General features: G+C 48.4%; 1 protein-coding gene across 7 annotated transcripts in view; it reads left to right on the top strand.

Annotated features, from left to right (window-relative positions):
* DPF3 (double PHD fingers 3) overlaps positions 1 to 18430 on the top strand; it is a 259412-nt gene that overhangs the window by 161645 nt on the left and 79337 nt on the right. For all 7 annotated transcript variants that reach the window (XR_012036880.1, XM_072839187.1, XM_072839184.1 and 4 more), the window contains one exon: positions 14426 to 14563. Coding sequence is in view for 6 of the 7 variants with exons in the window: in XM_072839187.1 (XP_072695288.1) it covers positions 14426 to 14563 (138 nt within the window). In the remaining variant the exon portion in view is untranslated. The remainder of the gene's footprint in view (positions 1 to 14425; positions 14564 to 18430) is intronic.

Here is an 18430-nt window from a genome sequence, read left to right as displayed (position 1 = left end):
CCAGTGTGGATCCTGGATCCTGGGATCAGGCCCTGAGCCAAAGGCAGATGCTCAACTGCTGAGCCACCCAGGTGTCCCAAGAAACATGTTTTTAAAAATGAAGCGGGGGGTGCCTGGGTGGCGCTGTCAGTTAAGCGTCTGACTCTTGGTTTTGGCTCAGGTCATGATCTCAGGGTTGTGAGATCGAGCCCCCCACTGGCTTCTTGCTGGGTGTGGAGCCTGCTTAGGATTTTCTCTCTCTTCTCTCCCTTTGCCCCACCACCCACCACCTCTTTCCCTCTCAAAACAAACAAACAAACAAACAAAACCAAAAAACAAAACAAAAAAAACTCCAAAAAACAAAAAACAAAAAACGAAATAATGGTCACACACATCTCATTTATGAGGTGAAGCCATGTCCACTGTTAACAGATGGCTTCTAGGCGTCAGGCTGGCAAGCTGGAGTCAGTGGGATGGAATAGATTATATACTTTTAAGCCTTTTACATTTAAATCTATTAAAATCACCCTCCCTCTCAAACTGGGGCATTAGGGTGGATTAGTGACAAAAGGCAAATAGACGTGATCAAAGCCCTCCTGGGAGCATGACTCACCTCGGAGTCCTGTCGGGTATTCACACATCTGAGTGCTTTCAACTCAGCCTCCATATCAGTAAAAACTTTGCTGTCCACCACCCTCACCCCACAGTCTCGTATTTTTGATTGTGCAGCCCATAGTTGAAGACACGGCCACTTCATAGTGTTGCTTCCTTTCCAGAAATTCGGTGGGGGTGTAACTCTGTCCAGATGGGGCGGTGTCAGAATAGGGTTTGGGGTTCCTTTCTTGCTCTTCCTGATGGTGGAATCCTGGAAGGGGAAGGGTATGGGCATCTAGTCCTGGTTCTAACCTTCAGTGGTATGATGCCACTTTCCTGATTAATCAATGAGGGGGCTCCCAGTCAGCACCCCTTCCCGACACCCCGGGCTCCTTTCTTCCCAGGCAGTGGTTCAACAGTTGAGGCTCTTCACCCTGGAGACAAGATGTTGGGCTGCCATGGACAGGCTCAGAGGGGCTGTGGGCTGGGCGGACTGGTGGAAGGGGAAGATGCAGCTTGCACCCAGGTAGTCTTAGAAAATTGGCTTGACCTCGACTTCCTAAAACGACTCTGGATTCCCCCATACCTGAGTGTACAGGGAGAATCAGATGACCATTGCAGTCTTATTAAAAAAAAAAATTTTTTTTTTTGAGGGCATTAAGGCCCCACATTCTCTAAGGCTCATATGCTTTTAGCTTCGAGCTGCAGTGGAAAAGCCAATAACGCGGCCTTCAGGCTGGCTGCCCTTGTCACTGAAGGGAAGCGGGGCTCATCACTCAGTTGTCCGCGCTATTATCTTGCAGGTCCTTGCATGGGGTGCGATGGGGGAGGGTGGGAAAGGCGCCGTGCCCCAGAAACTTGATTTGTGGAGCAGGGCCTGTGGCATGGGATTGATCCCTGGAGATTGAGTGCATTTGTTACGGCAAAGCTGGGTCTGTTTAAATATTTAAATGCCATCGTGTCACAGACACAGGTTGCACAGTGTCCCAGTGGGGCTGGCCACAGGCAGGGCGGAAGAGAAGCTGCAGTCTCTCTCTGCTACGGTCACACCTGCCTTTCTCTCCTTCCTCTGCTCCTGCTGCCTGCCTTCCCCTCCCCTGGCGTGCACCGTTGGTGCTCTCAAGGACTTGGTTTGCCTTTGTTGAGCTCTGACCTACACCCTCTTGAACTATTTTGAACTCCAGTCAGAGCTGGCTGTTAGCTAGCTCTTACTTGATGCAAACTTTGTGGTGAATGATTCTTACCAAGATGTGGATGACCAGTAACAGGGTCGATATGAACATTTGTAGCAGTTTATTTTTTTAAATAATTTTTTTCTATGGAAATGGTATATATTTATTGCAGAAAATCAGAAATTACAGGTGGAAAAAAAAAAAAAAGAAATTACAGGTGGAGGACAAAGAAAAATCACCCATAATCTTACTCCTGAGAGATTGCTGCCATTTTGGTTTTGTATGCCGTTTGAGGATTGTGTCTCTGTCTCCACACACACACACACACTCATGCACGCATATACAATAATACACATCATTTTAACCCATCCCCCCACTCCACAATACATGCGAAGCATCATTCCAGAGCAGTAAAGACATTTTTATGACATTTTAGGTCTCTATGGTGTTCCATCACATGGATCTGCCCCAGTTTGCTCAAGCAGTGTTCTACTTGTTGGACATTTAGCCAACAAGTAGAACAATAGTTTGTTCACTGTTGAAAACAATATTGCGGTGATCTTTGCATAATGCTTTCATGGGTTCCTAGAAGTAGAATTGTGAGGTCAAAGGGTCTGATGCACAGCCTTTGAGGTCTCTTACTTCAAGTCACATTGCGGGGGGGGGGGGGGGGGGGGGGGGGTGGGGTGAGGGAGGGTAAGCAGCAAGGTCAGGGCCACCCAGGTGAGAGAGAGCTGGCTGAAGAGGGACGTGCACTGACTATAGAGTGAGAGAAAGCTGAGGTCAAATTGTGGTTCTGCCGCTTGTTAGCTTGTTATCTGGGACCTGTGGAAAAAAAATCATTTTGCTGCTGGGAGCCTCCATGTCCTCAGGTGTGGAGCAGGGATGGTACGTGGTTGGGAGAGGTACGTGTGATAATATAAAAATGTTGCTCCTGGATGTGCTCAAGGACTGTTTCTTCCTCCTCCACCTGTGTCTTATTTCCTTTATCTCCAATAGATTTGGAAAGATAAGGCTGATATCCCAGAGATAACACCCCCCCCCCACCCTTGTATATTTCATTGAGTAGATAGTGGGCACTATTGGAATTCAGGGGAGGGAATAGTCAGGGGGTGGGAGCTGGTGTATCAGAGGGTGCTGTCCTAGGATGCCAAGCAGATCTTCAGTGAATGTGTATCAAATTGACTTTAGTCTCCAGGGATGGAGGGGTATGTGTGGGAGTTGGTGGTGGCGAGGGAGAGGGGTGTAATAATAGTCATAGCAGAATTTCGTTGACTTATATTATGGGCCTGGAATGTTCTATGGGTTTTATCTATATTAATTCTTTAACCCCCACAGAAGTGCCAGGAGACAGATGGTATGATCACCTCCATCCTACAGATAAGGAAACTGGGGAGAAGAGGGGTTAATTAACTTTCCTGAGGTCACACAGTGGATAAATGGCAGAGCCAGGATTTGATCCCAGTCAGCAATGTCTCTCTCCCTCCCCAGCAGTGTCTCCCTGCCTCCTCTGTCACTTGCCTCTTCCTGGAATCTGCCTTGCCTTGTACATACCTTTGTGTAGGCCACCTGTCACACTGGATGACAGCAATCTATCTGTTCTTCAGGCAGGACTGGGAGCCTTTGGAGAGTAGGGACTATGCTATATTCATCCTGCATCCCAGCCCTGGCACAGTGGCTGCTCCCAAAATGTTGATCAGTGTGGGATGCATATAACAGGACAGGAGAGAGACCAGCTTGGTCAGAGCAGAGCATTTGGGCAGGAAGATTGAGGGGTACAGAGTTTGACAGGATACTGGGAGTGCCAGGCTGATTTGCTTAGAGGTTGGCCTGCATCGTCAGTGGGGAACAGGATGATCCCAGACACATCTCTGGAAAGGTGTTTCAGGGCAGAGAGCCTGAAGCCTGATGGCTGAGAAGGAGATAGGAGAAGACATGAAGTCCGGATGGTGATGACAGCAGGGACAAAGTAGATGGGGCCAGTAAGAGAGACTTCTTCTTCTTCTTCTTCTTTTTTTTTTAAGATTTTATTTATTTATTCATGAGAGACACAGAGACATAGGCAGACGGAGAAGCAGACTCCATGTAGGGAGTCTGATCAAGGACTTGATCCCGATCATGCCCTGAGCCAGAGGCAGACGCTCAACCTCTGACCCACTCAGGTGTCCCCAGTAAGAGAGACTTCATGCAGAACCTGGCAGAGGACAGATAGGATGTGGGGTACAAGTGAGAGGGAGGAGGCAACAATGACTCTTGAAGTCTTGAGCTTAGGTCATGGAGAGACATGAGGGAGGCTTAACTGGGATATTCTAGAGGAGGAGGTAATTTTGGAGAACAATGGAACTTTGACATGGGAGTTTGTGGAAATAGCAGAACATCCAGGCAGGAATGTTTAACACATGCTAATTAATAATGGACACTTGGTTCCCCAAAGGAAGTGAGGGACTTATACCCATACTGTAGGTAGATGGGGGCCTATCTTATGGGAAGGCCGTGAGATGTATCGGATAGGTTGAGACAAATAAAGCCCGATCTGCATCTGAGGTGCGTTATGGCAGATAGTCATCTGGAGATCCTGAGGGAGAGCACACTGGTCAGATTTCCAAATCTGGGGGCTGCCATACTTTATGGTAATATGTCTAATTTTTTTTTTTTTTTTACCTATCTTTGTTTATTTTCCCCAGGAATGTTGACATTTATATTTATTATTTAAATATACGATTAAAAAAAGAATTATATTTTGCCCTTTAAGTAGATTAAGGACATGCTAGAATAAGAAATGAAGATACGGTCTCCATAAAGGCACCAGAAGATGGTTCTTGAATTAGAAGCCCAGGGTTTGAATCTTTGCTATATCACTTCCTGGCTGTGACCTTAGGCAAATCCCAAAACCTCTCTGAGCTTTGCTTTCTTTTTCTATCAAGTGAGGACAATAAGATTAACCTTAGAGGGTTTCCAAGAGGGTTAAATAAGACCTGAGCAAAACAATTAGTCCACTGTCTGGTTCATAGTTGTGCTCAATAAATATTTAATTTCTTTTTTTTTTTAATTTTTATTTATTTGTGATAGTCACACAGAGAGAGAGAGAGGCAGAGACATAGGCAGAAGGAGAAGCAGGCTCCATGCACCGGGAGCCCGACGTGGGATTTGATCCCGGGTCTCCAGGATCGCGCCCTGGGCCAAAGGCAGGCGCTAAACCGCTGCGCCACCCAGGGATCCCAATATTTAATTTCTTTATGCCAAGTCAGGAAAGGGTACATATTTCACACCGACCTTGGGTCCCCAGTTCTGTGCACTGGCCACTAGAGTTGTCAGGAACCAGAGAAGCTAGCAAGCATACAGAATGTTGAAGCATACTGAATGTCTGTTGTGTGCCAGTCACCACACTAAGAACTTTACAAGGATGAGCTCATTCAGTTCTCATTACACCCATATGAGATATGAACTATTATCATCCCCATTTTCCAGACAAGGAAACCGAGGTTTAGAGAAGTTGAGCAACTTGCCCAAGGTCACACAGCCAATTAGCTGACCCAAGAAAGGATATCCCGGAGTTTGCCAGAGTTCTGTTACCATGCTTCTCAGCAGGGCAGGAAAGAATCCCACTAACACATTTAATGCTTTGGTTTTGGGAGTTTCTGCGTTCTCGGCTGGGGATCCGAAATCAGGTTATATAGTATTTAGAAATGAAAGGCTTGTTGCTTATCTCTGTTCTTTCTGTTTTTTAAAAACCGGAGTCATATCCATACATAGTGAATTCCTAAAATAAACAGAATGCCCTCCCTCAGTGAAGACACGGGACTTGCGGATCACTGGCATTTGATAGATCCTGTCTCTGGGCTCATTCCTAATACATGGGTCAGTGCCAGGCCCCAAGGAATGTAGCTTTGAAAAATCAGGATGTTACATCCCACCCTTATTCCATCCCCTTGTGCTTCTATCCGGAAGAATTCAGTTTAAAATAAGCACCAAGTGTGGCCTGGAAGAAGAAATGAAGCCACAGGAAGGCAGCTGCAGACCCAGCTTTGAGGGGGGTGGGGGAGGGGAGAGGGGTGTAGGCAGCCCCGGGTGGATCCTAAGGCTGGGAGCCTACATCGGTTTTCTATCAGAGTTAAGGCACTAATTGCGTCAGGAGACATGCAGGCCTTGCAGAGCCCAGGGAAAACAGAGTATTGTGAAGTGCTAGAAACAAAGGACTTTGAGATCATCTGATTCAACTGTCCTATTTTACAGAGGGTGAAGCCAAGGCCCAAAAATGTATGGGTTTTGTTCAAGGGCGCATAGCTGGTTAGTAGGAGAATGAGGGCCAGAGCCTGGGTCTCCCGAAGGCCACCCATGCTAGTGGCCCCCAGGCTTCCAGGTGGGGAGGAGAAGCCCACTTAGACTTGCCCAAGAAGAGCTTCCTGGTGCCTGTACATTGCAGGTACCAGGGCTATTTTTTATCATTTGAGCTCAGTGGAGCTGTCATTGGCTCTTTGTGTAGGGCCTGGGTCTTTAAAATAGTCATAGGGATTAATACTCCACCATGAGTGTGCAAGTCTGACCTGGTGGCTTTTTGAAGTATCCCCTGAGTTTTATCCCAAGCTGAGTCATGGCAGGGCTTTCCTCACTTGGGGCTTCTCCCTAGCGGGGTAGGGGGTTGGTTGTAGGCATTTATCCATACCCCAGATGGTTCTGCTGAAGTCAGGAAGGTGTGGGGAGCCTCAGATGTCTATGACCCAGTCTAGTAGGGTATGATTCCCTTGTCAAAATAGCCTCCTTTTGTATTTGTCATGGGCCCACTGGCATATAGGATTCTACTCAGAAGGACCCAAGGGAAAAGAACTGGGTGACAGAATGATTGAGGTGCAGGCGGGATAGAAGTGCCGACAAGAGAGAGGGGGAGCCCTTCCATCTCGGGTGCCCAGTGGCAGGGGAGGACACGTGCCTCCTAGGACGGGGGTGGGAGGGTGGGTAGCACCTGCATCAGCTCGCTGCCCAAGCAGGGCCTGCAGGGCACCAATCCCCATCTTCCTCTTCCCACCCTCTGTTCTCCTGTCCGTGCCTCCCTCTGGCCAAATGCCACGAGAAGCAGAGGGCAAGGGGCCGTAGAGGTCAGCCCCAGGCACCGCGAGGGGTGCTGGATGGAGCATAACTCATCTTGCAGCCCTGTGCTTCAAAGTCGGGCAGACTCGACTTCCAGTCCCGCCTCTGCCGTTTCGGGAGCGGCTTCAGTGCCCTCAGCCTCAGTTTCCTCATCTGTAAAGTGGGGGTGATAATCCTTTATCCCGTGAGCTGCCGTGGGGTTCAGTGTAGGACGATGTGCCTGCCTCACCGCCTGTAAGCCTGACGCTTTGGAGGCCCCGGCAGGCGACAGGCAGGGCTGGGTGGACTTTACAGAGGACGCGAGGCGGCCGAGAGAGGAAGGTGGCATCCTTGGGTTGTATGAAAGTGCCGCGGGGCAGAACTGGGAACGAGACGCGGCCCGGTGACTCCCAAGGCCCGGGCTTTGTCTCTTGGACGCTCATCCCGTAATTGCTTCTGTCTCTGGGAAACCACTGGCTCAGATACCCACTGCGTGCTCCAAGTCGGGCTGATGAAAATGTGCCAGAGTCATTAAGTTATCAGTGGGGAAGGCGGCCGCTTCTCCCCTGCAGGAAGGATTCCGCTGTCTGCTGCAGGCGGCTTTGTTCGCACCAACTGCCCCGATTCCCTCCAGCCGCCTCCACCGCGGCCCCCTCCCCCAGATAAGGAGGAGCGAGGAGCGGGGGTGGGGGCCCGGGGGGCCGTAAATATCTGGGGCAACACTGAAGGTATTCATAACTCCAGACAGGAGGTGCTACCTGGAGAATCCGCTCTGGGTTGGGAAGTGGGCAAGCAGGATTTCTGCAGCTTGACAGATGGATCCGCCCCAGGGGAAGGAGAGAGAGGAAGGCAAGCTGGACCTTCCCTACTGTCACAGCCGGTCCCCTCCGAGCGCCGTGCCAGGAACACAAATCCAGGTGCCTGCTTGCCAAGGTGAAAGAAAGGGCCTTAGGCTGTGCCCGTGCAGGGTCGACCGGTCCCCATGGGAATGGCTTCAGAGGGACACAACGATGCAAAGGAGTGGGCCCCGGGGAAAGGAGACCGGGATGGGAGGATGGGGTCCTGGCCCTCTGAACGCTTCAGCAGTCTTGGGGCTCTGTCTCATTCCACACGACAGATAATTCCAGAGTGAGGTTGCTGACGTGATAAAGGGAGAGCAGATGGTTCTAAGACTTTATTTTCAGAGTGTACTTTCCCCACCCTCTTTTCCTTGCAACTCCATCACCCCCGACTGCAGAGGAGAAATGACTAGATACCCCCCACCACACACATGCCGCTTTAGGGTTTATTCCCTAAAGGGAATTCCACCAAGGTGGCGGTGGTGCTGATAACAGCCCACGAAGGCTGCCAGGAGCCAGGCACCGTGTTAAATGTGTTCTTTCATGGGACCTCTCAACGTGAGGCAGATGTGCCGTTGTGATCACCCTCATTTTCCACGGAGGATGCGGAGGCACAGAGAGGGCCAGCAACTCAGCCCAGATCACACCGGCAGTTGGTAGCGGACTAGGCCACTAGGGTGGGATTCGAACCCAGGCAGTTGAGATCCAGCCTGCCCACTTCGCCACCACAGAGAAACTGCCTCTCTGAAGGCAGGGCCCACCCAGAAGCAGGGCCAGAGCAGCGAGTGGCACTGAAATGACTGTGGCTGCCTGGTTAACTGCTCTGGCCGGACTTCCAGGCTTGCCTCAGGGGGGCATTTTACTCCCAACTCGGGGCTGCTTGGGTCCCGTGTTCCTCATGGCAGCTCCTGTATCGTCAGGGCCATCGGGTGGTTTCTTTGCAGGAACTTAGCCCCTGATCGCTGACCCCCAGCCCAGCAGGTTTCCAGGGGCAGATACACAATTTACAGGGCCCAGGGCAAAATGAAAACGAGGGGCCCTTTGTTCGATGTGTATTAAGAATTTCAAGATGGTGACAGCAAAGCATTAAACCAAGTGTGGGGCCCTTCTGAGCACGGACCCTGTCTGAATGCACAGGTCACATGGCCATGAAGCTGGTCCATCAGCGTTCGGAGCAGCAGGGAGATATAATTAAATAGTGCTGGGTTTTCCTTTTCTTCCAATCCAGTCAGAGTAGGATTTCCAAGGCATTTCTTTCCATCAAAATGTAGCAGTCTGATCCAGATACAATTCCACCAAGATAAATCTTAGAAATCTTTTGTCCGTAGGATGAAGTCATTCAAAGGCCTGGTACTTGGGTTCGAAGCTTCGTTTTGGGGTCAGGCATCTTGCCGTATTATCTCCAATCTCTTCTAACCCTGCCTTTTAAACTCTCCTCCCTCCTGCCTCCTCCCCTTGAGCCTGTGAGCTCTTGCCAGGCTGTGCCCTGTTAAAGAACGAGCCCCATCAGCCTCCCTGACCCACAGTCCCGTCAGCCCCCCAGCCTCAGTGATGGGGCCATGCTGGAAGGAGTGGCCAGTCAGCCCTGTCACCACTTCCTCATTTCCAGGAGCATCCCTGGGCCTCTGACGTCTTGTCTCATCCTCTGTGAGGTTGTGGGTTCCCTTCTCACTAAGGTGGCCTCCTGGTTGTCAAATCCAGTGTCTCTTTTCAGCCTCTGTCTCTCAGGCATCTGACATTCTTGTGGCTCTGCTGGCTGCTCATCTGTAAAATGGGCACTTGGGTTACCGTGAGCAAATTACTTGAAGCGCTAGAATAAGCCTGGCACACAGTATACACAGTTATCAGCTATCAGAAGTGGCTGTGACTGGTGGTATCCTTGGTCCTGTCACCTGGAAACTCTACCTCTTTAAAAAAAAAAAATCCAGTGTAATTTACATTCCAGTATAATTTATATACTTTTATATTGGTTCCAGGTGTACAATGTAGTGAGTCAACAATTCTATATATTACACGGTGCTCATCATGATCAGTGTCCTCTTGATCCCCATCCCTCCACCCACCGCCCCTCTGGTAACCATCAATTTGTTCTCTATGTCTGAGTCTGTTTTTTTGGTCTCTTTTAAAACGTGTTCTTTCTGTTTTGTTTCTTAAATTCCACATATGAGTGAAATCGTATGGTATTTGTTTTTCTCTGACTGACTTATTTCATTTATTATACCCTCTGAATCCATCCATGTTTGCAAATGACAAGGTTTCATTCATTTTTATGGCTGAGTAATATTCTGGTGTATATATACGCCACATCTTCTTTATCCATTCATCTATCGATGGACACTTGGAAATCCTACCTCTTTGGCTTATGTTGCTCATTTCTGGGTGAGTCTTTCTTGACAAACTTAAAACAAACAAACACACCAGAGCAGTTTCTCTTTTTCTACCAGATTCTTAAGATCCTGATGTTTTCTGAGTTCTATCCTCCATCCACACCTTTCTTCTCTCCCTAATCTCTCCTCCTCTCCATATCCCTAACTCCCACTGCCACCCTGCCAACCTTCCACATCACCTGTCTTTTCTAAGCACAGGGTATTCATGGCAACCCCAGACTGAACTCATTCTCTTCCTTCTTTCAATCTAGTTTTCCTCTTTGGCTCTCGACCTATTGCCCCATAGGAAGCTGGGTGTTTTTGTTGCTTCCCTTAACTGGTATCGAGTGCCAGCTATGACCTGCCCCGTGCTGGTCGCTGGGGATGCAGCAGTGTGCACACACAGGGCTTGCCATGCTTGCTGCCAGTGGGAGGCACATATATTGATCCATGATGTATCCTCAGAAGGTGACAAACTGGGGCCTTAATTTCGATTGGGAAGACTTTCCTGGGAAAGGACATTTGAACTGAGATCTGAAGAATGATGAAGCCTTAATTAGGCAAACTGGGGCTGGGGACCATTGTGGGCAAAGGTCAGAGCTTGTGCAAAAGCTTTGTTTTAGAAAGAAAAATGTTTAAGGAGTGGAAAGGCAATGGGCAGAAGGGCATAGAAGGTGGTGGAATGTGGTGTTGGGTGAGGCTGGGGAGCGGGACAGGGGCTGAATGGTGCATGGCCAGGAAGGTCCAGTCACTGTCAATCTTTCTAGGCTCCTCCTTGCTGCTTATGCCCACCCCTTTCCACCGATTCTTTCTCTTTAACCCCTCTCCCATCCCGAGATTCTCATTGTTCACATATAGGAAATTAAAACATCCTCTTGCCACCTTCAAATTCATCTTTTGCATTATAGTCTTAAGTGGAATTTCTAAAATGTAAGTCTGAATAAGTCAGTCGTCAGGCTCCAATCCTCCCCTGGCTCCCCATTTTCAGGACAAAGTCCTGCCCTGCTTCCTTGCTTATTAGCTCCCTCACGTCCCACTCCTGCCCGCAGTTCCCCAAAGTTGGCCCAGAATTTGCTCTGGTGCCTGGATGCATTTGCCTCCTTTGTCTATCTAGTGATGTTCTGCTACCTTGCAAGCCACAGCTCACCCACCTCCTCCAGGAAGCCCTCCCTCCATACTCAAGCTGATGTGCCGTTCCCTCCTCTTTCCTGGATGCATGTGCACACTGGTGCATTTGTTCTGTTTCCCTCTTTGCTTGTTGACTTGTACGTCTTCTCTACAAGACTGAGCTCCTGGAGGGAGGGCACTGGGGCTCCTTTATCTTTGTTCACAAGGCTGGGCACATATGAGATGCTTAATACACGTTTTCTTGTGGTGATGAAGGAATACCATGGTATAAGCAGGTGGTGAGAAATGAAGCTCCATCAGGAGAGCTCTGTGTATAGAAATGATAGTTAAGAGGTCTGGTTTCTATGACCTCCATGTACTCTCTGCTTCTGTTTCCCCTAATGACCAGGCACCAGTCTCACTGTCCCTACCCGCCACTTCCATCCATCCCAAAGGGCAGGTGCACCAGGGTGGGCAGAGTCAAGCCTAAATATATTCATTCTTCCCGTGGAGTGGTTCTTAGACTATAGTGTGCACCAGCATCACCTCGAGGGCTTGTTAAAACAGAGATTTCTGGCCCCATCCCCAGAGTTTCTAATTCAGTCGATCTGAGGTGAGCCTGAGAATGTGCATCCGTAACAACTTCCAGGTGATGTTGAGGGTGCTGGTCTGGGGACTACTCTTCAAGAATCTCTCTTCTAGCAAAAGGGTTTGCTCTAAAAATAATTATCCTCTATGGTGTTGGGGAAGGAGACACGGGAAGCTTTTTGCTGGTTTGGTTTTGTAGGTTTAAAGACCTATTAGTATGAGATTAATGTGGATAGATGGATCAGATTCTACACACTTCCCTCCTCCCCCATCTTCTGGCTTTCCCACAAAGTATTTCCACGTTCAATTCATAAGCTATTCGATGAATATGTTCTGAAGGTGTAATATGTGAGTTGCAACATAAGGGGTGTTGTTGTTATTAAGATAAATTGGTATGAAACCATCCTTAAGAGAAGTCCTCCAGTACAGACATAACTATAATTCAAGGAGCTCAAAGAAGAAATGCCTGCTTGGATGGGTCGTGATTCCCTGATGAGTGGAATTGTCCTAGGCATCTAGTATTAGTGGGAATAAAAGAATTTAATAAGTAAGACCACATGACTATTAAGATAGTGGAATTCTGTGATTAAGGAAGACAGTGGTAATTGACGTAACAAAATGGCACAAATGGAATCTGTGGAGTTTATAGTAGTAGGGAGGTCTCCAGAGTCCCCTGAGGCCTCCTCATGGAAATTCTGATATTATTATCCTTATTTTTAATAAACATTTATTCCTCACCAGCAGTATGCTTGGCTACTAAGTGGATTTATATCCCGTGACCCCATAATTTGCTGTTTATTGACCTCAGATCATTGAAAAGGTTAAATAGAAGAAGCCACAAGCAGGCCCAGAGTGCACCTCAGGGGCCTCTTTAGGTCCCATTTCCCGAGTCAAATGGAATTGAGATGTGTAGTGCCATTTTATTTTTTTGAAATAGTTACAGCATAGAGAGAGAGAGAGAGAGAGAGAGAGAGAGAGAGAGAAAGAGAATGTAAGTAGCCAATTGTAGGACTTGAATTGATAGTCACTAGGTCACCAATGTGAATTTCAGACCCTCATCTTATTATGAAAGCCCAACCAATTGCTAAATTCCATTGTTTGAGGCCAGAATCAAAGCCCTCTCTTTCGGGGGGCGGGGGGCAGGATCTAAGGTGTGGCAGGCTAAGCTGAAGCCCCTTGCCCCTCGCCCCTCATTTATCGAGCATCTGTTATGTGCTGGGTACTGAGTGAGATATTTTAGAAATATTATCTGTAATCCTTCAAGGTAAGTAGTACTACCATCATTTTAGATAAGAAAAAAGGCACAGAAAGACTGTATTTTGTCCGGTTTCACACAGCAAAACTCAGTTCATTTTTGGAAGTCAGCATAACCATAAAATCGAAACATGGTAAAAGATAGGTCAAAAATTCTAGATTTATCTCAAGTGTGAGTATAGATCCAAAATGTAAGATTAGAAAGTAGAATGCAGCAGTTTATCAGGTGGATAATACACTCTCACCAAATGGAGAGCATTGTAGGAATATAAGAATGGTTCAATAAGAAGAAACATTAGAAAATCAACATAATTCACCATATCAACAAACTGAAGGAGAGTCATATACTAGTAGATGCTCAAAGGCTTATAAGATTCTCCTGTAATAAAACTCTAACCCAGGGATAAGAGGAACTACTTCAATTTGATAAAAGCTAAAAATTAGCCACATGGATCATTCTAAACAGTGCCACTAAATCCAACTTCATTAAAAGTGAGGGTGATCTGGTCTTAAGCCATTTAGGTGGATTTCTGCTTCTCAGGTACTGGTCAGCCAACCAATGGAACTGCTTCTTTTTCTTCTTCTGTGCCCCACAGAACCATGTTTATGTTTCTTAGTGCTCTCATCTCATACCCTCCAAGTGAGAGGTTGTGCTTGTGAGGACACATTCCTAGATTTTGGGTATAGGAGGCTAGGATATGGGAGGCTCCCTGGGGCATTAAGGACTTAAGCTCTTGGTTGCCACAACTACCAATGATGGCTTGGCTTCATGGTTTTTATGGCAGGAGTGGAATGTGTTTTTCTGGCACAAAAGCACTGCGTGATACAACCAAAATATTATCTGTATAAAGCTTTTGCACTTTATACGGAGTTAACCACAGCCCGGTGGAAGGAGCATTGCATGGAATCCAGGAGACCTGGGTTCTAGTGGCTCTGCCACAACTAGCTGTGTGTTCCTTAGGCTTTCTGGGCCTCACTTGCCTCATCTGTGCTGTGGTATGTTGGACTGGATGGACTACCAGGGCTCTTTGACCTCAAAGTTACAATAATCATCACCCCTACTGCGTGCCTGGCACTGTTCTAAGTGTTCTGCATAGAGATTAACTCATTCCAACAACTCTATGAGTAAAATACTATTATTATTCCCATGTGTCCTCTGAAGAAACTGAGGCACAGAGAGGACAAGTGACTTGCCCAGGGTATCACAGATAGGAAATGATGAAGCTCTTACACAGTTCAGCTTCCATCCTTTATTTTTCTGGTTTTTCTTTTTGGGCCAGTATTGTTACTGTGGTGTTGATTCTGTCCAGTGGGATTAGGGTTATTCAGGGGGTGAGACATTTTTTAAGGGAAACCCAGATCTGGGATAGATGGATGGGAGTCACTGCCTGGGAGAATGATGGCAGTAACTGCAGAGGTTGCTAATTGTTGCTTTTTTCCCCTCTTCTCTTTTCCTGTCTAGTCTGCGGCAAGCGCTACAAGAACCGGCCAGGACTTAGCTACCACTACGCTCACACTCACCTGGCCAGTGAGGAGGGAGATGAGGCTCAAGACCAGGAGACCCGCTCCCCGCCTAACCACAGAAATGAGAACCACAGACGTGAGTTCCCAGTTGTTGGGTTGGGGCAGTGGGTGCCCTTGAAGTGGGTGGGGCAGGGCCATAGAGTATTCTTTTCACCTCTGGCATCTTTGGTGACACCCATTGATTGGTTTCAATGTTCTGTGGTGACTTGGCTCTTTTAACCTAGCCCCAGCTGTCCTGTGGGTCATCTGAGCCCCGGGCTTAGACTGAGCTGGGCCAGGAGGCATATCCAGTTCTGTTCCCAGAGAAGGGAGGTGAGCGTTAAGATGGAAACATCCTTAACTGTCCATTGTCAAAGGCCAGACCTATTCTTCTTCCCTCAGTTCCAGAAGTTCCATTTACAGGTACTAACCTGACTTGGGCATAGCCCTTGCACATGTCGGTTTAGATGGACATTTCAAATGTTGCCTTGGCCACCAAGAGATGTAGAATATTCTTGATCTATTGCCTTGGCTGTTGTAGGGGTCATAATTTTGGTGTAAGGCTCTCCTGCCTTCAAAACACTGCCCTTGGGGATCCCTGGGTGGCACAGCGGTTTAGCGCCTGCCTTTGGCCCAGGGCGCGATCCTGGAGACCCGGGATCGAATCCCACGTCGGGCTCCCAGTGCATGGAGCCTGCTTCTCCCTCTGCCTATGTCTCTGCCTCTCTCTCTCTCTCTCTCTCTCTCTGACTATCATAAATAAATAAAAATTAAACAAACAAACAAAAAACACTGCCCTTGAGCCTCCATGCTTTTCACTTAGCAAGCATGATCTGGGTGCACTTGTCAAAAACTCAAAATGGGGTGGCATGTTGGAGTTTAGAGCTTGCTTCATGATGTGGCTTCCTCTAAATCAGGCAAAGACTAATTGCAGATACCATTTATTTTTTATTTTGTTCACAGGATTTGGGGGTAGATGTTCATAGAGTGAGCAATGCAATGTAGTTAAAGGAATCAGACCTTTAAAAATATCCAGACTCTAGGATCTGAGGGTGACTCCTGTGCACTTTGGTCAATCAACTTAGTCAACAGATGTCCATCAGCCATTCCTCAAATGTTTGAAATCATTAACATACTTTGGCCAAGACCTTTCTTGGGATTAGCGTTGGTTTTGCCTAACCCCACGCTCCTTTCTTCATGTAACATTGCCTTCTGTATTAGTGTGCTGTGCTCAGGCTGCCATAACAAAATACCACAGACTGGGGGGCTTAAAGGACAGAAATTAATTTTCCTGCTCTTCTGGAGGTTGCAAATCCCAGACCAATGTGTCATCGGGGTTCTCTTAGAGACTTCTGTCCTTGACTTACAGTCTTCCGTTCTCTCACTGCCTCTTTACCTGGTGGTCTCTCTGTGTTCACTTACCCCTGTTCTCTCTATGTGTCCAAATTTCCTCTTAGAAGGCTACCAGTCAGATTGAATTAGGGCCCACTATACCTTAATCACCTCTTGAAAGGCCCTGTCCCCCAAGAGTCACATCCTGAGGCACTGGGGGCTGAGGTTTCAACATACACATTTTGGGAGGGAACCCAATTCAGCCCCTACACCTTCTTTAGTTCTTACTCACTTGAGGGGTTCAAACCTTTTGTGTGACAGACCCTCATTTTCTTACCTGCTATTGTCATCCAGACAGAACCTGAGAAGCAGGGCAGGAGTGTCTGACAGAGTTGCCCACCTCCCCTTGCCAGCTTCTTTCTGAGTCATGCTGAACTCTCTCTCTCTCCTCCTTGGGGAGAGACTCCCTTGGTTCAGTCTTTCAGAAAGGAAAATGTGTGTGTGTGTGTGTGTGTGGGGGGGGGGGGCAGCCAGCATTTACACCTCCCTGTTTCTTCTCTTATCCTTTCTCTGATCTGAGTGGCCTAGGCATACCTATTGTCTCTCCCGGCAAGGAGGCCGAGAAAGATCTCTTTTGATTGGGGTTGCTATCTGGAAAGTATTTATTAGCCACGGTTGCTCTCTCTGAAGTATTTGTTAACTTGGTATTATTATCCCACTCCCCCCAGTGCTGGCTTATCTTCTTTACATCTCTTCTCAAATGTCAAGCCACTGGGTCCCCGCCTTGCGGTGCTTTACTCATGCAATAGGGTTTGGAATGCTTCTCTTTTGTCTGCGTCTCTTTTGTGTGTGTGCCCAGTGATGGCAACAACAGAGGTAAGTTCCTCCTGGTCCCTAGGTACACTGCAGTCCCGAAGAGGATCAAGGAAATCTCTTCCTTAGGCATCCCCACTGGCTCCCCTGTGCCCACACCTGCTGGCTGTTGACATCCAGGGTGGGCACTGGTGTATTTCTTTCTGTCCACCAGGATCTCCTTATGTGCTCTCGGGAGCCAGTGTTTTCTGTCTCCTGATATCTTCACCTTGAGGCCAGATGGCCCTGCTTAGCCTGGAAGTGGTGTCTCTCCTCCTCCTCGATGGAGATGTGTCCTCGGCCTGGCTGCATGTTCTCTACCCTTCCCCTCTCACCTACTGATGATAAACTGAGTTCTTCAAAAAAGCTCATCAGATGACCCATGACAAACTGAGTTCTTCAAAAAAGCTCATCGGATGACCCAAGGGTTTTAAGCTGCATAGAAAAGAATAGATGTCCCTGGGTTCATCTGGGGCCTCCTTACATGAGGAAAGTTCCAGAACTTTCACAAACACCTTTTAATAACATCTGCTGACAATGCCTCTGAGAACTCTGGGATTAACTCCAATTTTGCTAGCAAGGAGAGTGTGGCAGGAAGGCCCCCCGATCCACAGAAGCCATCCCTTCCCTCTTCCCCAGTTTCTCTGAACAAATCTAAGAGACAGCAGCTCTTCCCAGGTTCTCTGCACCACGCATGCCACCAATCTGTTTGCTGCTCCGAATGTCTGCTCTGTTCCCTCCCACATTCCCCTGGTGAACAGCCCCCCAACCATTTTCTCGTGAGCGCTAATTGCCAGCATCATTAATACCCAGTCATTAGCTGCTCCCACTGTTTGGGGTGGGGGTGGGCTCCCATCCATCCTGCCCCTAAATGCCACTGGGGCTGTGTGGTGAATTGAATGCGACAGCTCTGCAGCATCTAAGGTCCAGCTTTGTGATCCTTCCTTGGCAAGGCTTTTGGGCATAAGGGCAGGGTTTGGGGGGGGGGTAGGGGGGACAGGGGGAGGAGGGAGGCAGGAGAGCTGAATCCAAGAGGCTAATCTGCAGTCCCTCTAGGAAAAGTTCTGGACGCCAGCGAAGTGGGAATGCTGACTTCTCCCTCTTTAGCAGAGCTGCAGGGTGGCCCAGCTGCTTGTGAGCCCATGCAGGCCGGTGGGAAAAACAGCTCTACAGACTCAGGAGTTTTCTGTGGCGTGGGCATCTGCGCTTGCCTGCACCACCTGCAGCAGTAGAGACCTTTTGACTTTGGTCCGCCTGCTGTCCCTTGCCACACCCCCTGCCTGCGTCTCCAGCCAAGCGGCTGCTCACACCGGTGCCTGCCGCTGCTATGGGGCACAGCGGAGTGCTGGAGCCAGCACTGACCTCCCCTCGCCCCCAGCCCTGGCCGCCAGCTCAGCAATCGACTGCCCCTGCAGCCCATGTTTTCTTGCCTTTGTTCCTTTCCTAGCCGCTCATTTTCTCCTGAGTATACACTTCTTGTCTCTTCTGCAGATTTGTCCCCTTTCCTTCATGCCCTTGCCTCTCCGCCTCAACGCCTCAACGGTAGGCAGCCCTGGGATGCTTGGAGCTTGAGCACTCACCTTGGGAGATGGTACTTTCCTGATGGGGTCTTCCCCACCTAAGCCGCCACCCTTCCCCTCTCTGTATGAGGCTGGATTTTTCCTCCTTCTTGCATTTTTCTGACTACCTCTGTCTGCTTTCTACAAATGAAATCATCACGTATATGTACGTGTGTGTGTGCATGTGTGCGCGTGTACATGCAGGTGCACACACACATAGA

The sequence above is a fragment of the Canis lupus genome, chromosome 9 (assembly GCF_048164855.1).
Source record: "Canis lupus baileyi chromosome 9, mCanLup2.hap1, whole genome shotgun sequence".
NCBI classification, from domain to species: Eukaryota; Metazoa; Chordata; class Mammalia; order Carnivora; family Canidae; genus Canis; species Canis lupus.
The sequence above is the reverse complement of the archived record's forward strand: the minus strand, read 5'-3'. Positions and strand labels throughout refer to the sequence as shown.